At 38.0% G+C, this 21,421-nt stretch overlaps 3 protein-coding genes and 1 long non-coding RNA gene across 15 annotated transcripts; 1 reads left to right on the plus strand and 3 right to left on the minus strand.

The window, feature by feature from the left end:
* Positions 1-36: 36 nt before the first annotated feature.
* Positions 37-1,214, minus strand: LOC107264312 (C-type lectin domain family 4 member A). The gene is made up of 5 exons (XM_025081645.1): positions 1,196-1,214; positions 826-1,056; positions 645-749; positions 275-566; positions 37-196 (listed from the first exon to the last, which is right to left on the minus strand). The coding sequence occupies exons 1-5, from the start codon at positions 1,212-1,214 to the stop codon at positions 37-39; spliced, it is 807 nt and encodes a 268-aa protein (XP_024937413.1).
* LOC107264308 (protocadherin Fat 4) lies at positions 915-12,888 on the minus strand. Of its 6 annotated transcripts, none has more exons than XR_003058767.1 (19): positions 12,781-12,888; positions 8,822-8,938; positions 7,118-7,404; positions 6,936-7,028; positions 6,741-6,848; positions 6,411-6,512; positions 6,224-6,349; positions 5,962-6,156; positions 5,795-5,882; positions 5,611-5,720; positions 5,397-5,543; positions 5,214-5,328; positions 4,975-5,155; positions 4,732-4,905; positions 4,434-4,654; positions 4,085-4,356; positions 1,751-3,529; positions 1,196-1,270; positions 915-1,056 (listed from the first exon to the last, which is right to left on the minus strand). XR_003058767.1 is itself a non-coding variant. In XM_015732428.2 (17 exons), exons 2-17 carry the CDS (start codon positions 8,889-8,891, stop codon positions 3,440-3,442), a joined length of 2,379 nt encoding a protein of 792 aa, XP_015587914.1. In that variant the 5' UTR covers positions 8,892-8,938; positions 10,860-10,994; the 3' UTR covers positions 1,327-3,439. The 6 variants fall into 6 exon arrangements, 1 of the variants encoding a protein (XP_015587914.1); XR_003058769.1 differs by lacking the exon at positions 12,781-12,888 and adding an exon at positions 10,860-10,994 and having other exon boundaries at positions 4,259-4,356; XR_003058765.1 differs by lacking the exon at positions 12,781-12,888 and adding an exon at positions 10,860-10,994.
* LOC112493855 lies at positions 10,045-11,116 on the plus strand. Its single transcript, XR_003058770.1, has 3 exons — positions 10,045-10,185; positions 10,260-10,920; positions 10,994-11,116. It is a non-coding gene; the product is annotated as an uncharacterized LOC112493855 (long non-coding RNA).
* LOC107264310 (inactive ubiquitin carboxyl-terminal hydrolase MINDY-4B) lies at positions 12,696-21,346 on the minus strand. Of its 7 annotated transcripts, XM_025081670.1 has the most exons (13): positions 20,888-21,346; positions 20,622-20,735; positions 19,531-19,666; positions 19,293-19,396; positions 15,179-15,264; positions 14,882-15,099; positions 14,490-14,715; positions 14,155-14,220; positions 14,022-14,092; positions 13,768-13,918; positions 13,500-13,699; positions 13,262-13,414; positions 12,696-12,939 (listed from the first exon to the last, which is right to left on the minus strand). In XM_025081670.1, the coding sequence occupies exons 4-13, from the start codon at positions 19,381-19,383 to the stop codon at positions 12,894-12,896; spliced, it is 1,308 nt and encodes a 435-aa protein (XP_024937438.1). In that variant the 5' UTR covers positions 19,384-19,396; positions 19,531-19,666; positions 20,622-20,735; positions 20,888-21,346; the 3' UTR covers positions 12,696-12,893. The 7 variants fall into 7 exon arrangements, with proteins under 7 accessions (XP_024937438.1, XP_015587919.1, XP_015587917.1 ...); XM_015732433.2 differs by lacking the exon at positions 19,531-19,666 and having other exon boundaries at positions 20,622-20,711; XM_015732431.2 differs by lacking the exon at positions 19,531-19,666.
* Between the last annotated feature and the right edge of the window lie 75 nt (positions 21,347-21,421).

Genomic DNA, 21,421 nt, shown 5'->3' on the forward strand with positions numbered 1-21,421 from the left:
CAGTTAATCAAAGTCTTTGTTAATTGCTTAAATTTATTAATCCGTTCCGTCAAATAATTCTCTGGCAGTTCTTGCTATTTTATTCGCAGACTCGTCGTCCTTGCTCAATTCGCAAATGTATCGTTGCCTCGAGCCACAGTCTTCACCCTTGTACGAATAAATTCTCGAGGCTGGATTGTATTCTAGTTTCAAACATCTAAAATTTTGAAAACGAATTTAAGAATTGTTGGTTCAAAAAAATATATAATTAGTTGAACGATGGATTTTTCTCTACCTTCCATCTCCGTTTACGATTTGCTTGGTGTCCTGGTGAACGGGTCTGGCACTTCCTGCCCAGATCCATAATAACCCTGGATTTAATCCTCCCGTCCAGAAATTCCTCCCTCGTATCTTCTTGTCAGTCTGCAAATGAGCCACCACGTCCTGATTCTCCTCGACGGTTTCCAGTTCGACTAAATTTCCACCCATCCCACGACAAAGACTGGCTGACGATTTCCAGTCGAATTCACGATTACTGAAGTGATAACAATTTTGACCGACTCTCGTGTAATTCGTGGGACAAGCGTCTGCAATGTAATTAATTAATTTATTTATTAATCAAAGATCAGAAAAACAAAAAAAAATTATAGCGTTACAGTTAATACCTTTGGCTTCTTTATTTCCGGATATGACGTAATACAATAACTCCTCAGCTCGTCTCAATCTTTTTTCCAAAAAATCGACTCTGTATACCAGTTTCTCGATTGCGCCTGTAATGAAAAGTTCGACAAGAATTAGTACTGATATTTTTAAAATGTTTTATTTGACAAATTTTAATTGTTTTACCAAGCAGATACAAATCGGTTTCTGATACGTCTCGTTTGTTGGACGTCGTTCCTTTCCCAGAAATGATTATTGCCTTATCACCAAACTTCATGACTTTGGACGTCCTGGCATGGATATTCGTATCGGCGGAAATAATCCAGTCCTCGAAAAGTTCGCTCCAAGGACCAACCCGAGAAACTCTCTCAAAAGCTGCCGCAGATTTTGCCGTTAGGTTCGACGATAAATGCGCAGCTGTAAAGACAAAATGTGTATTAGATAATGACAGACTGTAAAAGATTCCCCTTTTTTTTAAAAAAAATCCTCAAAAAAAGAATAGTTAAGAATAATTTTCACTGTTGGATGACTTTGGTCAGACTATTAACATTCATACCTTGACTGTCATTTGACATAATGACGAGAAACACTGTCAGCGAAACGATTAGAGAAATTTGTCGCATTTTCAAACCTGAAAATAGATTAAAATGCCATTTACAATTAGACGACACACAGAGAAATTTCTAATTGTTCGAAAAGAATAAAAGCTTTCATTGTTACATCATTTCCAATTAATTTACATAAACTTTCATGACCGCGCATTGTCATACGAATATTAATCCCATTATCGTTACATATTAATCCAAAATTAGCATCGGAAACAATACTACAGCTCGTGCAACTTCGAATCCGGGGAGTTCCTGGTTCACGACTTTCTCCAGGAAATTCCACCAGTGTCATTTCGTCGAAACGCATAAGCCTCGTTCTAAGTAATGAAAATTGGCGAAACAAAGACATATTGAAAAAGCACAAAACCCATAATACATTTTGTGAAATTTATTTAAATAAAAATATTTCAACTTAATTACGTCAAACAATTATTTTCAATTTATCTCAATACCATAGATGGCATCATTGGAAATTAATATGTATAAAAGTCCCATAAACTCACGTTCAATTTAAAAAAGCACCAGTGATCAACGTTCTTCCTATTTCTTTTCTTTATCTCACACTAAAATATTCCTTCTCGCGGAAGACGTAGTTGGCTTCGACGTGTACCAGAAGACTAAGATAACTGTCGATGATCCCAAGTAGCTGCGGTCTTCTCTGGGTCACTTTCTCCCCACCTTGAGACGAGTCACTTTCTTTCACGAGCACGTAGGTATCCAAAGTGCCGCCACAGATACTTCACTAATTTTGACATATTTTATTCTTGCCATTATACTGTTTCCTTCTACTGATACTCTATTCGTATGCTAAAAGCTATATTTTTCTCCGTAAAAGTAAAGTATTTAACCAAACAAATTAACCAAAGACTCTATAGTGTAAACTTTTGAATGGGACGATTCGCATACAAACGGCTTCTCCACTACATAAATATTGATTAAGAAAAACGTCGTAATGGATTTAATATAAATTCTATTGATTCGATAACAAAACAATAGTAGATTACGCAGTTCCTTGTAATTAGCTCAAGTACATTACGCGATCAGAATTATCAATCGATTCTACGAATTTAGTAAATCACAGTAACGTTACGCAAAATAGATTCTTTCGAAAGAGGATATCCTTTTCTGCCAAATATTACAAGAAATTGTATTTTTCGAATGTGCAATTTGCAGATCTTAAAAATTTACAATTTCCACCTACTTACAAAGTATTTACATTATTTAAGTACAATTGTACGCCTAAAATAGTCTCCATTATTATCAATCAGAAATATACAATCCTTGTACTGTAAAATACAGTAACGTAATACATGGCAAGCAATTTTGCACGCTTCTTTTCACGGTCCAGTTTAGCAAAATAAAATTGGTCTTCTTATGAATCCTAAGATCTTCTTATCACCTACAGGCTTGCCTATCAGAATCCATTTGGATCATATTCCTTAAACGTAGTTCCTAGCGCCTTTAGTTACATCCAATTAACTTTTTCCTTTGTTATTCTATATCCATCTTGTTAGCCTCCTTGATTGGCCGATCAATACAACCTATTGGTATCGATTAATATAATTCCTTCAATGTAGGAAGCTGTTACGATTAACCTACTGACCTGATTTGCACATAAAACATATTGTGTGTTCTTTGAATAAAACTTGCGGTAGATAGACTCACAAGGATGCCTCATTATCTTCCTCGTATCCAGGAAAGTTTAATCTTTCCTTAAATTAAAGCAAATTCTACTAAGGGGTCATCCTTTTCTGAAATACAGGTCGTTTCATTCATGCTACCAAGCTATTAACATACAGAGTTCACTATTTTCTTTTTCAATGAAATTGTTTAAGCTTGTTTAGATAAACTGGGTTCGTTGCGTTAACTACATTTTTTCTTAATGACACCAAACAGTTCATCGAGCATACTTGACTAGGTGACCTAAATTTTGTAAAACTATTACAAGACTTCGTAACAGCAAGGCAGACTGTAAATACTGCAACACGTAAGATACCGTATAACGATATAATTTATTTGCTTAAACAATTATCATTATATGTAATATCAACTGTCTCTCATTTGTCATGGAGAATTTTCCTTTTTAAAAAATCCCAGGTTCTCTTCGATTCAGATAAATAGTTTCGGTCCTCCACTCGCCTGTATCACCGGTTGCCGGTACTTGGCGCGAGATTGGACCAAGTCTTTTGAATTCAGAAATATACAGTGAGATTAAGCTGCTCGTTTCCGGTTTGACTTGTTCCTGCTCGAGCTTCCGCAGCAACTTCCACGCTGTCCACAGTCTGCAAAGAAGCAATACAGTTAGATGAATAAAAAAAAAGAGAACGAATCAATTAATTTGAGTTACGTCTATGACTCTACAGCAGAAAAAAAGAGTCTGAATGATATTGTCAAGTGATCGAACGAGTGTATAAAAATAATCAATATAAAAGTAGACGATTCTTCGGCATTAAATACATGGAATATCATAGGCATTGAGTATTATAAAAATTCTTAGAGTCACAGTTATAATACATTGACAGTATCGTTTCCTTGGTGAATGATTTTCATAATGATTGAGTGATTCGGATATACCAGGTCACCGCGCCATCACAAATCAAGGTTACGACGCCTTGGCGTAGTGCGTGATAAGCAGAGTCACGTTGTTAATTAAAAACTCGAGGTTGACTGACACTTAATCGATATTTCTACGAGCCTTTAAGGTTCTATCGCATGACGATTATATATCATGGATAACACCGTATAAACACAGCTGCGATAACTCATTGTAATATTTCATGGATTAAGGTGGATATTCGTATTAGATTTTTGAAAAAAAAAGAGAACAACGTAGTCACCCTGTCATCGTCGTCCCAGGATAACTTTTTAACGCGTCTAGACATGGAACCGACCGGCCACGTGGGTACCAAAGAGTCTGGCGGTTCTCCGGAATAATTCGAGGAATTCTGAGATCCCATATCAAGATTTGTACGAGCACTAAGATCATTCATATTCTGCACTAGTCCTCCTACGTTTGGAATATTCGATGTAGCAGCCAGAGCTGGTGGATTTGGTGCTGGTGCTACCTTGTGCCTTGAGTACAAAGGCATCTGTCTGGCAGATATGACACCTGTTGATTGAATAATAATTACTTGATGGATCAATACATAGTAATTTAATTCAACTAATTACATTATCGATAATTACTTTTAATAGTAGCATTATAGCTGCTCTCGTTGTCCTCTCCGAATACAGGATTGCCAATATCACTGGTACCAGGATCACGTTCTCTGCTTGACTCCAGGACATCCTGAAGTGCACTAGCTCCCAGAACCTGAGGCGTGGGACTCAGAGCTGAAGGAACTGGTGATTTTTCTCTGTACCCGGTACCCACGGAACTTACAGATCCGCTGCTCTTAGGTCTCTTACTGTTGGCAGATCAAGAAATATTAATTGTTTGAATCTAAGTCTCCAGTCTGGATTTTATGCCTGGATCTATACTTACTGTTTATATATATAGAGGATCAGTACGAGTATCACCACTCCGAGGAGTCCCAATACAGCTCCAAATACAGCCACTAAAAGTACACTACTTCCAAGCCAGGCTGGAGCCGCCCTGGCGGCTATTGGCAGTGAGCCTGAATTTGGCACGTGTACTATTACTGGCACCATACTAGATCTATTAAATATATATATTATTTTATCATATTTTACACAATTTTATAGTCACATACATCAAAGTACTAACCGTGGTGGCCGACCAGTATCTGAAGCAATAGCTACTACTCTGGCTATGGTACCATTGAATGGTCCAGATGACCTTAAGATCAGTTCGCCATTATCACGAATCTCAAACGATCTTGCATCAGGACCTCTCAGCGATAAAGAAACTCTATCTCCTCTATCCCCATCCGCAGCTTCCAATCTGCCTGTTATCAAGGAATTATTAAGAGACCATCTAAGAATTCAATTAATTATCAAACTCACCAACTATTGATCCCTCTCTTAAGGTTCTTGCATGAAATTCATATCTAGGATGTCGAAACCTTGGTTCCCATTCGTTGACATCCTCTACCGATACATTCACTCTCGACGTGTCATTCTAACCAATAAGAATCTTAAGTAATATCAATTTATAATATCAAAGCAGGAAATAAAATTGAATCGTACATGCGTCCCATCGGTGACGTGAACCAAAAAGCTATGCTGAATCCGTCTCTCATAATCCAATGCACCTTTCAATATTAATTCACCGGAACTGGTTATTGAGAATCTTTCCAGGTCCTCGGCGGCACCGACAAGCCAAAACCTTAAGTTCTTAAATATAAAAGAATTAATTGTATAATCCATATAAAAACCTGAGCAGCATCAAACCGATACCTACAGAATCTATTTTATTAACACCGGCTGTCAGTATAACGCTTCCAGGTGGTGTATTTTCGGGAACGCTTGCTTGGTAATCCTTTAGTACAAATCGTACAGGTAATCGACCACCTGGTTGTAAATGAAACGAATAGAATTTTAATCTATTTACTCAAGATACTTATTATGGATTATAGAGAATTCACCTGCGGTAGGTGTAACTCCTAGACTTCCTTCACGGGACACTTCCACTGTGGTAAGGGCATACCTGTCCGGATTGTCTATTTGGGTTGCCTGGTTGAAAGAAGGTAATAAACACTGGGTCAGGATCTTTCAACCAGATTGTATAGTAGGCACTACAATAGGAACTCACCTTAATAACTAGGGTCGCTGAAGAAATGAGTTCATGATCCTGTAAGGGACGCGATACGATGATATCAGCCGTTTCAGGATTTAGTATAAGAAAAGGTAGAACTCCTCCTTGAACTGAATAACGTACAGGAGCGTTTATTCCAAGATCCTGATCCACGGCCTTTATTGGCTCTGGATCAACACGCAATATGGATCTCTAAAAATGTTAGTATTAAAAATAATTGTGTTATTGATATTATAATTTATAATTATTTTTTGCGTACGGTTTTTACACGATGAGGAATAACGACTCTGTACTGATCGTTTAAAAATGCCGGATTCTGATCATCGGCATCTATTACATTTACAAAGAGAGTCGTTTCCGAAGATTGTGGTGGACTACCTTGATCCTGTAATAAAAATTTATTTTTTAGGTAATTTAATTGATTTATGTATATTTGAATTAATTACCTGAGCACGAATTCCAACAGAGAAATTACTCAGCGTCTCGTAGTCCAGTGGTTTCCTTAATACTAGGGTACCTTCCAAGGCGTTTACGAATACAAAGTAATCCTGTAAAAAGTGTCAATAAAAAGATATTAGGTAAATTAATATTAATTAATCTTGTCAGATTTATAATGTCTAGAATTACCTATAGCAACCGATTATTATGTCGAATAAATACCTCGAGCATAACTCTCTCGCTGTCCACGAAGACAGGCTGCATTTGTATATGCATTAACACGAATTCAATTCGTAAGAAGGAAAGATAAAAGCTTGAAGAATTAATTATTTAATTACCGAATGTGGTCCAGGAAGGACTGAATACTGTACTGTGGAATAAGGTCCAGGCTGATCAGCATCTACTGCCCTGACCCCTTGCAGAACTCTGGTTCCCAAAACGGTGACCTGATTATAAAAATACAAAATTGTGTGGAATACATGAAAATAAATCTAGCATAATTTAAAAAAATAAAAAATAAAAATGGTATATACCTCAGAAATATTGAGCACGTAAGGTGCATTGACGAATTGTGGTGCATTGTCATTGGCGTCGGTTACACGAATATTTACAGGAATGACAAATCCCTGCAAGGAAGAATAATATGATTTTATTCTTAAAAGACACAAAAATCTCATCTAATTATTCCTTCTTGAATTTGCCGTTTATCACGTACAGGATCCAGGGTGCGTTTCCTCTCACAGATGACGTTCACGTATACACTGGCTGGTCCGTCGACACCCTCCTTGTCCAGAGGTCTGGTGAGCGTGAGATTTCTTGAATTTTGTGAAAACGTAACAGGACTATCCCGTTCCTGAAGTCTGAGATCGATATCGCCCTGAGGTCCAGGATCTCCCAGTACTCCAAGTATACCAACGAGACCTCCAACCTCTAGATCCTCGCTGACAAAGAGATGAGCAGCGGTGGCGCCGTTCTCCAAGAAGCATCTTTTGTCTCGTATCACTAAGGAGAAAGAAAAAATTCACCCGTTCAAATTTGCATCTTCTAGAAAGTGACTCTTAGACAGATAATAATCAGTCTGTGTTAATTAGTGTAAAAAAAAGAACAATTGCACGTGTCCTGAAAAAAATGCATTAAAGAAATTTTCAAGGCTCTCCATTAGAATTGAGATGACCCCTGTCAGGGTCAGAAGACCGTGAGAGCCAAACTCTATATAGTAGTGCAATATTACGGTGTCACGGAGGCCAAACGAATCCCAGGGAGTCGTATCCGGTAGTTGGCCGTTGCGGTTTCGGTTTCCATTAACGAAAACCAGTTTCCATCGCTTCTTTACGGCTTAGTAAAAGTACCAAGAGGTATCGCGAGGTGTCTTCGCGCATGAACGATCGATATATCCTCTCGAGTGTGAATAAAATTCGGTCGAATAAAAATTCCGTGAAATATTAATTTCCAATGATACAAAAAAAGAGAGCATGAACTGCAGTCAGTTTAATGAGAGTAAAAAACGTGACATTCAATAACGAGTGTAACAATTTAAAGAATAACAGAGACATGCGAAAGTATAGATTTTGGAATAAGTAGGTGCGTCCTTTTAACATCGGAAAGTGAAAGCATAATTACCCAGATCACCGGTTCCATTGTTGACTGTAAATTTTTTAACGCTCGTAAGTGTTCCATGTATAGCTACATGTACGTCTGTATGTATACCAAACGATCTAGGAATTTCAGCGATCAATCAAATGGCTTTTATTCGTTTGAACGTTAGACTACGTGATTTTCAACGTACTTTTCTACGTCTACGTACACCGTTTCGTGAATAACGTATATAGACATACGTTGGTATTTATACGTGTCAGGTAGTAGATATGTGCGCTTCCTTGGAGCGAAGTTCCGGCCAAGGCAAGCCCATTCCATCGAGTATCCAATGCAGTCGTTTCACGAACTTATTTCTATAGACACTCTTCAAATATATTGTATTTACGCAATTCGAAAGACGGGAAAAAAAGATGAACGGACGCCATCGTACATTGTGTTTCTTTGAAAATGCCACAGCCTGTGCATTTGTACGTGGTAATGATTAATTTCGACGGAATATATTATTGCTCTGGTTTTTTTTTTTAGACAGCCTGAAGATGATTAACACTCGTAGCACTGTTATCGCCGACCATAACTAATTGAAACTGGCTCAGTTTCGATGCAACAGTATATTTTTTGTACAGTTATTCTTCGTTGTAAAATAACGTCTTGCGTGGCTCTAGTCAATTCGGTTAATCGTTAAGCGTTAACGGAATAAAAAGGAGGAAAAGTAGAGAGAGAGAGAAATTATAAATTGGTTTTACGATAAACCGATCGGAGCTAATGGCCATGCGTTTCGTATTGTGTAATTTTTCAAATGATTTTCATCCTTTTATTGACTCACGTTGTCCTGCGGTAAAACGTGAAGTTGCACATAGAAGCGACAGTAGAATCTTCAGGATAATGTGTTCCATATCGATCCAAGATCTCCATCCAACGTTTCAGATTTTGTCTGACACATCTAAAAAAAAAAGATTTTCGAGGTTAGCTGGATTTTTCTTTGATTTTCTTCTTGTTAAACGACAGACGAGAATTTTTCGAATATTTAAAACTCTTTGATGGATTCGCGCAGGGAGGATCATTTGAAAATTGTTTCCTAGAGCATCCAAGCGTGGAACGCGACTGTCTTACTGGAATAAAGACATGAATCACTGATTTCTTAAGAAATTTCTACACGGAACGCACATCCGTGCTCGTATCAACTGGAAATTCCTATCTATTAATTTTCTGATTTCCTGCGCCGGAGTCATTTAACGATTTCTCGAATCGTCAAGCGACTCGAATCTTATTAAGATATTTCCTAAGATCGAAGAAGAGACTCATAAAGGAAAATATATTTTCCGATGGAAGATTAGAGGGAAGCTTTCTGTTCTGAAAAAAAATATATTTACCTGGAACAATGAGTACTTACCCAACTTCCATAAGACACGACGAACCTGTGTCTAGAAAGCATGCAGAGAAACTCCTTTATTACACACGTAGGTTCTCGCTAATTATTAATACCGACATTATATTGCCTTTTATTGTCACCTGCAGTGTGACAATCACAAAAATGTAAGAGTAGGTAGAACAATTATAAATATAATATACCGTTCATTAACATTGGAGCTGTCTGACCCGGCAGTAACATAACCTCGCTGCAGACTAGCAGTAAAGATATGCCAATTCGTCATTTCGGCGCGAGTGCTTAATATTCGACTGTTCTTTTAATTGTATCACAACCTTTTCTCCTTTTTCCTAGCACCAACTCGCGAACGTCATTAAATTTAACGAGTGTCCGTGGGAAGTATCGCCACTGCCAAATACTACCAGGTGATTGCATTGTTTTCAAATGAAGGGATAACAAGCCAATGACGTCAGTAGGTCTAAGCGTGGAACAATAAAATATAAACCGGAAGCTGACCATCCCACTTATTTCTCAAGCTCAACAAACTAGAAAACCCATTAACAATTGATCGGAAGAAAAGCCACAGCTTTTTGCGTAATCCTGGAAACGTCAAATTCGTTCCTCAAACATTTCAATTCGGCAGAAGGAACTCCGGCTTTAACGGTGGAGTGAAAGAAAATCCTGTACGTTGCACAAGATCATTTCCCTTCTTTGGATATACATAACGACTGGAATTGACAGAAAACAATTGAAACAAAAATAAACTGGACACGTAAAGTCGCCTAAGCTGTAGAAGGCAGTGAATTAGGTTACGTTGATCGGTGAATATAAAAAATGTTAAATCTACAGTAATAATATTCGCTCGATCATGCAGTTTGTCTTTCCCATTGAATAGGAACAAAAGGACGGCTGTACTTTCTTTGCAGTAAAAGTCCTAGATGCAAATTGGAGAAATCTGTCCGTGGTTCGTAGAACAGAATGAAATGCTGTAACAACAATGGCTATACGAATCGGATAGGAGACAAATTGATAGATAAGACAGTCTAACATAAGATAAAATGAATGCTTTGGTTATGTAGGACATAGTACTGCTTAAATCCACCGAGCGTAACCTAAACTACGTCATGGTGGCCAACCGGCGTAAATTCACTAGATAATACATGGGAAGCTATACTTGTTACCGGTAGAAAGAAAGGAAGAAATGCGATTCATTAAAAAAATCATTGACGGCAAATGCTTTGCACTGTTTCCAACTGTTTGATAAAGAATGCCAAAGATCACGTAGAAATATTCGTATAATTATATTGTGCCGAATATATGAGATAATTTGGTAAATTATTATGGCGCGGATAAGCATGAGCAAAAATTATTGATGGCCATTAATAAATTATTGAATGAGTCGCATATTTTTCGTACACTGTCTACAGACTTTGTGCTTATCAAAATCTATTTTAGCTTACAGATCTGCCTTGTCATCGTTTAATATTTAACTTACCACGAAGGATTGTTCTCAAAACATCCATTAATCGCAGGGACGATGTGTTTGTACCGTCACTGTATGTATATAGTTCTTGATACACTAATTTTTTAAACATTCCTTTTAACCCATGAGTTTAAACTAACAATGAGGGGTTGGCGAGTGGCCTCAGCACATGAAAATAACCGTTTTAAGTGAACACCTGCCTGTACGAGTAAACCGATCGGTTCAATCGATTGAAGGCGAGCACAATATTTATCGAAGAACCGAAAGAGACAATTTTTAAAATATATAATACATGAAAACTAGTTGAAAAACAATTCTTATTGTGTTATGTTAAATTATTTGTTATTATCTGTAATTCAAGCTTTTCAATCGATTATTCAATATTTAATTGTTATTGATGATTTATCTGTTACTCAAAGAGTTCAATCACTTCTGACAATATCACAGCGTACTCCGAGACGGGTCTGTCTGTCAGCGCTCGAGTTTGTTACTACAAAACAGAGTGGAGTAAAGCACTCAGGAAGTTGGCAGGAAGTGGGGGCAACTATCTACCGGCACAGGTGTTCATAGGGAGACAGGAGGTATTATAATTATATGACAGCGTGTCTCGCATTGAACTCAGTGCAGGCTGTAACGGTGAGCAGACCCAGTAGGGGTTGCATTTGTACCTTAGGGGTGAAATTATTGTGGGTAGAGTACAATGTCAAGGGTAGATCTAGAACAACCCATACGCCAGGATGACTAATGGTATACACAGTTTGAAATAATAAGCGCACAGTATGAAAAAAAAAGATGACAAAATTTCATTATATAATTATTATTTATCATTTCCGAAAATTGTTGAAGATCATCATCCGGGAGAAAGAGCAAGCTTTTCTTCTATTTGCAGAACTGAACCGGATGATACATAGGAATTAAAAAAAATTCCGGATATCATTTTCTTGAGGATCCTTAACATTGATCTAGTACAGAAGATGACATTTGTCATCTCCATAACTCTATGTAATGATTATGTAATTAGTCTCTTCTTCATGAATTTTCTAGATAGAAGTTAAATCTAGATACACAGGTACAGCATCCATCGATGATCCTAGAAAGATCTTCTCACGGAATGGTCCGGCATTCTATCAGCATAGCATAAACAATTTCACGGATTGATGATCCAGATCGGATCCATGAACGATCCATTCGCAGATGAGCCAGGGATAATTACGGTGATTCGAGATGATTATTTTTCGTTTTGACCCAGTTCCCATGAGGGGCGTAGGTGCAAAGGATTACCAGCGACCTGTTTCACCAGAACAGCTTGGTAATCATACCTAGGATTTTAATTATTATTCAGCAAGGAAGTCTAACTAGCCTTCGTACCTTTAACGTAACGAGTCGGTCTCACCTACTTAGATCGGATCATATACATTTTACTTGAGATTCGCACTCTGCTTCCGGAATAGCGACTGACTGTATGCATATAGAGAAAGCCGTCAATAACATACAGAATGGACTAGCTATAATGAAGAGGATCTATTATATAGTTATTCCCTAGCAACGTCTTAGCAAAGGATCATTTTTAAAGTTACCAGAGGCAACGTGCGTGATGCCAAGTTTACAAAACGTGACTGACTACTGTTTGAGACTAATCGATTCGCAAGTGGATCCTTTGTTTGAAGAAGGTAATACTTAGTATCGGGTCAGCATAGCCAACTGGAAGGCTCAATGAACTGGCAATAAAAGTCTCCTTGTCCCCGGCTGTTTCAAGAATCATTAGACTCTTTTCTGAAGAACACTTTTAACCGGAAGTTTCTTCGAACACGCAAGAGGTTTCCAAAAGATGTTGTTTGCTGCACGACATTTATGCGCCTGTATATAATCAATCATATACATGCATGGTGTTATGGTACAATAAAAACTATGACAATAACTATATAGTACTTACTAGATACATATATACATGCAGATTACAGTACTGTATAGTATACAAGCATTGGCTATACACTGTGTACTATGAACAATTGCTATGTTTGCTTGACACTCTTCTTTATCGTATCCTCACAGCACGGGAGTTCCGTTCCAATGGATCTGCGCGTCCTGCCATCTTTGGAGTAGCATGAAAAAAAAAAAAGAATTATACTTCATCACGACAAGCATAAGGAAGATGCTCAGGATATAAAAATTTGCTGATGACGTTTCTATTACTGGAAATGAATGGTATGGGATTTCACTTCCGAGTTTTATTTCCCTTGGATGCTACGAGTCAAAGATCAATGACGATTATACGGATTGATAGTGAAAACGGCTGCTCTCTAAATCTTTTATGGATGGTTCAGCTCTTCAAAAGATTTGACGAACCATGATATTCTGCGCCATTAATTTTACCTGCTAATACCGGAAAGGAAGAGCGAGTTGCTGTGGCTTACTTTGTGTGAATTAACTTTTCTAATGGAGTCGCTGCAATGTCCATGGAGTCTCTGGTAGCAGAGTCTTGCAGTCCCGAGGCGTTATCGCCAGCTCTGGTGTCCACTGTTAACGTAGCGTGACTTCCACCGCAGGTGTAGTACTGCACTTCGAACCTTTAAGTATCGTAAGTACAGGTAATGGGATTCCAGGTAGTATCGCGTATTTTGCGAGATTAATTCTTAAATAAATATAAATTACCGGCGTTCCGCGTGATAATTCCTGAGCAGTTCTCGATTCGTATTGAATAAGACTCCATAGTGACCCAAGCACAGGGTCGCCCATATCGGTAAACTTGGTGTCTTTAATCGAGATCCTGGCTGCTTATCCACTTGACCGTCGCTTTCGTGCACCAAAAATCCAACTTCGCTCCTTGCCAAAACGCCCCATTGCGGAACTGCCTGTTAAAGTTTTACAACGCGATTTGGTTATCGAATTGCTCGAGGGCTGTTTCAATTTCCCTACTTACATAAGTATTCTCGTCGCCTACGTGAAGGACCCCATTGTGAAGATGGGGCGATGCTCTTCCGGTTAATGCAAGGGTGACAACCGTTATGGGACCCTCCTCCGGACATCCGCCTAACATTGACGCTTTAGGATCTTCCAAATCACTCTTCACCCTTCGTATTCGTAAAGGATCATATCAAATTATAGTAGAAATAAAATATACGAGTATGCCACCTTACTAAGAATATATGACAGTTAGAATATAATAAATCTCACTTGGAAAGTCCTCTGGAGAGAACCGCACTGTATAATAATAATTTCGCACCAGGACCGCCCTCGTCCTGAAACTAGAAAATACATTTTTTGAGAGAAAAATAAAAAATTTTAGTATCCATCTTCATCAACTTACCAGATACAGATATCTCTTGATAAATATCTGCAAATCCTCCAGACTGGTAAATTCAAATAGATGTAACTGCAAAAGTAGCAAAAGACAACTGTGACCTTAGAGAAAAGGCAATACTTATTTATAAGTTCCTTAAACATATTTTCTATCTAACAGACTATCATTATTTATTATTCAATATAGAATGCAGTCACTGTAAACAAAAAGCATATGAAGGAAAATAACTTTCTAGATTGGCGCAACGCCAGCACGCTACGAATTGACATTTGGCCTATGTCATTAACGCCAGCCCACAATTCACCAGGATTCTAACAACGTTGCCCTATCAAAGAGCTCACCGTCTCCGTCAGTCCATCTTGAAAATACTGCACGCTATGCTGCAAATATGGCGTCTCCTGTGGCAGAACCACCACAGCCTTAGGAACGCTAACGTTCGACACGATATTAAGACTCGCTGATCTTCCACTATTCTGCAAGACATTTCCACCAGCACATCGCCAGACGATCTCAGCAATGGCGCTAGTCAAGACCTCCATTTGCATGTCGTGATTAGGTTTGAGCGAACTGCAATCCAAGAGAGAGAGAAAAACCAGTAAAGAAATGATTCTGATAATGCAGAAGCTCATGAGACATATGATTCTTATAATTTTAAAAAAGAATTTCTCATCAGCAAATGCATTTCCCTTTGGCGGATGCTACTGATTTTCAAGTACAGCCAAAGGAAACGCACGCTTCTGGGGTCAATGCGCCGTCTTGTCTGTTGCTCTTGAATAAAAAGTGCTTCAGCATGATGGCCTGCACCGCTGTTACAAGACCCCTCGTTGAATTTCTCGGTGCTCTCAATCCGAACGACATGTTCTGCCCTGGTGGTCTTAACGTGAGTCCCGTTCTGGCCCATTCAGCCCTTGGTGGACTGGCGCAGCTTCCAAACACCAGCATCCTCAGTGCCTTTTTTTTTCAACAGACACAAATTGGTAAAGTAAAACAGTCATGAGGGATAATTGAAAGAAATAAAATAAAATCTCACCATGCACATTTCTTCTTCTATAGGAACACCACCGGTCACAGGAGTCTTCGCAAGGGTCCTAGTATTTCTAGGGTACATCACTCTCTCTGAAACACACGTTATAAAGAGATGATTATCCTGATGAACTTAGCTAACAAAATTCTTATCTACAACCTGGATACAATTCGTCTGGCTCTGCCATAAGAGCAGCGCACCTGGCCGCGCGGGTAGACAGAAGCATTTTTATTAAAATAACCAATCGGAGTGATAACGTGTATTTATGACGCAAAGGATACGTTTCTCTCACGCGGAACCTGCTCCTCGAATTTTCCCTTGTCAATTGGGAATCGTACGGAGATCCACGCCCCTTTATATCCTCGGATACAGCCTATCTATGCGGACATCTTTGAAAGCAGACACGAAACATGTCAATTCGTATGTCTGAAGATACTCAGACATGCCCTAGTAATGTCTATCTGCCATTACATCTGAACTAGAATTCGAAATTTGCATGATTGAGAAACTTTGAAAATCTACGACTAGCCTAAGCAACACTCCTGGCTGATTAACCTCAAAGGGAGCTTAGACATTTGTAGGGATCTGCGCATCAGACACGGTTTAACAGAATTCTGAGTAACCATATCTGAAAACCAGGCAGAGACTGATTGTGAGCATAGAGTACAGGAACACCTTAGTAACCTAAACAGCAGTTGCTATAGATTTACAAAAAATTGAAAATGACACATATAGGTGCTATGACAATCCCGATAACATCCAATTGTCGAACTGTACTGTATATACTATAGTTACTATTACAAACCTACTAAGAAGAGATCAGGCATTATCGCAACCCTAATCGCTCCTTCTCAGTTTTCATTTATTGGGATTTGACTTACACGAGATAGCGTGTTCGGATGTAATGAAGATCCGATTATGTATTCGTGTCGGAATAGACACGTGGATTCGTTGATTGGGAAGTTTGATATAAAGTCTAGCCTTTCAATAGCACTGTTCACTATATGTATATATACACAACTGGCATAGAAAAACATTTCAAGGAAATATTTTAAAAACGTATTCGCGTTATGAAGTTAAGTTTCCTCTGAAAATCTTCCCTATGAATATTTCTGAGACGTCATCGTGGGAGTAGTAGAAAATATACAATGAAAGGTAACGACGCTCAAAGAAATATAAGAAAGAGGAGGAAAGAATATATTTCTTTGGACTGGCAAAAGGTTAACTGAGTTATCTTGAAATAAGATTAACCAAGCGTTACCCCCGGTGGAGTTCAACTGAAAACCATTAATTTTATTTCACGTGCTGGGCCAGCCTACCCGTGCACGACGTGTACATTCGTAACGAATCGATCGATTTTTCAAACTTCATGTGTCATCCTCTTCTCAAACTTTACTGTGACGATCGTCAAGCACTTTTCTGCGAAGTGTCAGTCTCCTCGAATTTAAAACAAGTAATTATCGACTTTCGAGAAACTTTTATCATAATACGTATATATCCATATACGCAAAGAAAAGAAATGAATCCATTTTACGAGACAGTCGTTTTACGTGGAAAGGACATACGTCATTAATCCTCTATAATTAGCTCGACAGTTAACTTTGAATTATGTCAAATAAAATTGCAACATATAGATATATGTATATAACAATTTCCTATACGACAATGTATTCCAATGTTGTTATCCATTTTATAAAAGTATAAATATTAATAAATAATTGCAGATAAATATTCTCTAGATAAAACTACATCATATACACACACACACACACACATATATATATATATAATTTATGACAACGATAAATTCTTTTTTTTAAATTACCTCTGTCTCTCAGATAAGTCGGTTTCTCTGTCGTCATTTCACCCTGACGACGATTTCTCGTTCTCATAGAAGTATTATCATTTTTATTATCCGTTGAGCTGGAAGACTCTATCTCGGCCATTTTTATTTAGCGCGAAGCACGAGCAATTAATGATATCGTAATTAGCACTCACTTGTTATATCTATATACAAGCTGCGACGTGTTACAAAAGCGCACGGGAATCCCGCGTAAAAATTCAAATATCAAATATAATTGAAGCACAGATAAAAGAGTTCTTTGTACGGCTAAAGCGATTCGTGTAGAGTCGAGAAAGCTTTTCCTTCATGGTAAAAATGTTAGAAAAAGAGCTTCCGACGAATTCACAAACTTTCTGCCATTCGACGAACTCGCAACGTTGTATCGCCGGTCGGGAATTTCTCACGCGGAAGTTTTTTTAGTGCGTGGGCAGTAAATCCTCGTAATCCCCGCTGTGCGAAGCTCTTGGAAGCCTTTAAAAGGAAGCTTACGAAAAATAATGGTTCAACTGTTGACACGTTGTAGACGTTGAAATATGTATGCGTGTATACTAAGCACGATTTGGTTATGTATAAACTGAAGTTAATTTTTAAGGTTATAAAAATGTAGTTTCCTTCTTGCTGTATTACGGATGCCAATTAGAATTGTTTGTTGCTCTCCATCGAAATTTTGGAAGTGACTGTAAATCCTTTTTCTTCTTTAAATATACTCGAGTGTTAACCGGGTTGTTTATTGGAAAGAACTAAGAACTCCGAGGCGGCTGACGGCTCCGCATGTAGGTGTTGACTGACTGACAGCCGAGCGCCTGGCCTTTGGGGTAATTGTTACTAACACCCCTAAAACTCTACGGCTTATATACAAATAGATGATAAGGGCCTATCGTAGAACCCCATCAAACAACCCTTATATACTTCACGCGACTGGTATGTGCTATATATTTATATATATATAATGTATATAATGATAGGTATCCAAATCAGGTGGAATCTAGATATAACTGCTGGTTAGTCTATTTGGTATCCATTTACGAAGCAAATTAAACTTTCTGATTTCAAGATGGATTATCGGTTGGATGTTAAGTAAGAATAATTGTAAAACATTAAGAAACGGGACACTATGTTAAATGACAAAAGGGATGACGGTATTTTCGAAAAATTTTAATTATATGGGATTCTAGGAATTCTAACTGAAAATTTGGCTGAATACCAAGAATCGTAATAAGTTTTAACAGTGAGAATGCGGCTGAAAAATGCGGCATTTCAGGAAATCAGATACGAAATTGCACGGTAATATTGGATAAAGGCCAATAATTGATATTCTTCAAAAGACTATGATTTTTTTTCAAGTAACACGTTGTTATCACTCTCAAAATTTATCGATGATCGTGGTAGGTAGTGATAAAAAAATTTCGATGCATAAAAATTAATTGACATAAGAACAAGAATGTAGTTATACAGAGGAGAAAAATATACTTCGATCAAAATTCAATATCAAATTCAATTTGAAATCAATCTACTCATAGTATACAATTTCAGTAGCACTTATCAGGTTCTGAGATTGGCTCGTGAAAGTTACAGATAAGTTTGTATTACCGGAAGAAGTTCGAGGTCTTATGAGAACTATCGAGTATCCGTTTTAACTGGAACAACTTCCGATCACGCCAAATCAAAAGTAATTGAAACTCTAAAGTGAGTCACGTGATTTGTTCTTGCCATCAGAAATAGTCCAAATTTTACATAAGGATTGTAAACTTTGTAATAGAAATTTTGATTGATTAAACCACTAAGGAGCCTCCATGGTACTATACATATATTACATTATAATAAAAAATCACCAAGCTGTAAAGTCAAAATAAAATTTTAATTATTCTCCAGGTATGGCCTTTTGAAAGTGCAAAGTTCCCAATGAAAAATCGTCTATTTTGAAGTTGCAGAGAGAAGCCTAGTGCCAGGTGCGGCTCTATTATGGATGAGCCTAAAATATATACAGTTCATATAAATATATATGCATATAAAGCTAGAAGCGGGAAACTTGAAAGATCGATTAGTCTCAGGCAGTTGCGCGAGCAGTAATTATCAATAGTTATGAGGGATTTAGAGATTGATTAGTAGTGCAAACAGCTTTTCGAATTTCCAAGAAAAGTAACAAGGAACATAACCCTTACAAGGCATACTTAAAATATTACTCCCGAACCAACCTCAATAACAATAAATCATTAGCTCCTTAGCATAAAACCCAACAATCATAAATTTTACATAGAAAAAAATAAATATACATACCACCAGACGGATGATACTGTTTCGAGACAGAGTTGGCGGCTGTCAAAGCTCTAGCGATAGCACTTAGCTTCCTCGACGGTTTCCTGGCCATTGTGCTTGAAGTCCTGGGGAAAAACAATAACCTTACAAAATCCTGAACGACAATCTGTTCTCGAGAGTATAGCGTGGAGTAGTGATATGAAGAATAAACTAGGAAAAAATTAATAAAATCAGTAAAACAAAAGATAAATGAACTCACTAATCAGTGCCACTGTGTACGACAAGTATCCAAATAATATTTGACTACAATTAAATCTGGACATCTCATGGGGCCGATTGAAATCGTAGAACAGGACTGAACGTATCCTTTTCTACATAACCCATGTTATAGTGCGCTGTAAAAATAAGAAATGGAGCTCCCAGTAGATAGGTTATGGCTACGGTTCTATAAAAGATTCCCGTGAACGCAGCGTTGTATCGCGTGAAATTGTGGTACCGGGAACTTTAATTCTGAACTGAGGCAATGTCAGTTGTCAGGTGTCGTAGTCTTAACTTATTACGGAACGTGCTGAGCAGAATTTCTTGGAGGTTCAGCTGGTTCGTGACTCGCGCCAATAAAAGCTCAGTCGAGAATTCTGAAAGCCTTAGCCGTCGTATTTCTTGAGAACGGTGTCTCTGGCATAGTTACCTGTCCTGGGAAATTTTGCAGGGTGCATAAAGCTCTTTCAGTCTGCTAACATTGGCCGTGGTAATCGATGTGTTTAAAGGAATGAGAACGTAGAAACGTAGAAACTAGAAAGCAACTCAATTGGAAACACGTAAGTTGCGTGTGTCCTTCTAAGACTGAAAAAACGAGGATCGTCAACTAGAGTTGTAAGGACCTTTAGCGCTTTTGTAACTCATATGCTCATTATTGATGGCAACGGATGACTATGAGATTTTCATTGTTCGTTTACATATTATTGTGGACGATTTATAGGTAAGATTGCCATATTGGATGAATCATTGGTGCAGGAATAAAAAATATAAAAATTGTATACGTAGAGATAAGAATATTAATAGAGATAAAGTTCGTGTTGGATTATTTCTAAAAAAGAAAACTAGCTTATCGTGTATCACGAATATTGGAATTATATTGCACGTGATGATTGGACGAAGAGGTGTCATATAAATTGATATGATGTATTTTTGTAAAACGTAAAGGAGTGAGTTTTCGCAACTTTGTTCACTTGCCAAAGTTTGAATTAAACTGGGACTGCTGCTATAGTGATTTACGAAAGTTCGAAAATTGTGCAACCTAGTGCTAACAGCTTTTGTTATCGCTGGCTTTATTTGAAATTAATTACTTACTCTTTGTCAGTGATAGAACGCATCTTAACGAAACTCAAACTTCTTAGTGTCATCAACGAATGGGAAACAAGGCTCGTGCTGTGTCCTCGCCTGGCAAAATGTGAATTCTAAGCGCTGTTTACGAGTTCAGTTAATTAGTTATATATTTATATTTGAATATAGGTAGATTTATGGAGTTCTTTGCATGGTCGATAGAGAGAGACAAGATACAGTTATCGGCCGCGGGAAGAACTCGGTCACATCGCTCACTGCATTTATCTGCTTACCTACTGGTCTCAGTTGTGCCAGGTTGAGAAGTTGGGGTGCTGAGCTACCTAGTTCCTCTTCATCACGCATTTCGTGTCTACATCACTGGTCTAAAGCACGGGAGACGGGAGTACCGTGTCTTCAACAGAGATGAGTGCGAAGATGCACAACGTTACGGCTTTAGGCGATACCAAACGCATCACGCTAAATCGTAGCGGCGAGTCTGGAAGATGATTTTGTGATCATTGCCTCCGTCGACAATGCGAATCCCGTCGTAGCCGAACTAAACGTGAACGCGTACCTTGGCGAGCAGAGGTTCTCCGCTACTCACCGCTGGTTCCCAAAGCAACCCTCAGAACGAGACCGAAAATTATAGAACTTCTAAACAACTATTGAAAAAGTCTATTGTTGAAACATTTTAAAGAAATTTTTAAGAAAGTACAGTGTCAACCTTACACCTGTGTAAAATTGTTTATATTTCCACCATGCAGGGTTGAAATAGTTAACCAATCAAGTTAGCTTATTCCACTCAAATGTCGTTTTCAATTGGTTAA

The sequence above is a fragment of the Cephus cinctus genome, unplaced genomic scaffold (genome assembly GCF_000341935.2).
Source record: "Cephus cinctus unplaced genomic scaffold, Ccin1 Ccin1_scaffold0168, whole genome shotgun sequence".
In the NCBI taxonomy this organism is placed as follows: Eukaryota; Metazoa; Arthropoda; class Insecta; order Hymenoptera; family Cephidae; genus Cephus; species Cephus cinctus.

Coding starts and splice junctions, on each gene's coding strand:
- LOC107264308 (XM_015732428.2), bottom strand. CDS start 8,891: ATGGAACACATTATCCTGAAGATTCTACTGTCGCTTCTATGTGCAACT. Junction 6,849..6,935: donor ACGTGCTCAATATTTCTGAG/GTATATACCATT, acceptor TTTTATAATCAG/GTCACCGTTTTGGGAACCAG. Junction 4,655..4,731: donor ATCCTCTATATATATAAACA/GTAAGTATAGAT, acceptor ATCTGCCAACAG/TAAGAGACCTAAGAGCAGCG.
- LOC107264310 (XM_015732433.2), bottom strand. CDS start 20,674: ATGACACTAAGAAGTTTGAGTTTCGTTAAGATGCGTTCTATCACTGAC. Junction 15,265..19,292: donor ACAGTATCATCCGTCTGGTG/GTATGTATATTT, acceptor CGTGTGTTTCAG/AGAGAGTGATGTACCCTAGA. Junction 14,716..14,881: donor GGCGCATTGACCCCAGAAGC/GTGCGTTTCCTT, acceptor CTTGGATTGCAG/TTCGCTCAAACCTAATCACG.
- LOC107264312 (XM_025081645.1), bottom strand. Junction 750..825: donor AACCGATTTGTATCTGCTTG/GTAAAACAATTA, acceptor TTTTCATTACAG/GCGCAATCGAGAAACTGGTA. Junction 567..644: donor CGGAAATAAAGAAGCCAAAG/GTATTAACTGTA, acceptor ATTACATTGCAG/ACGCTTGTCCCACGAATTAC.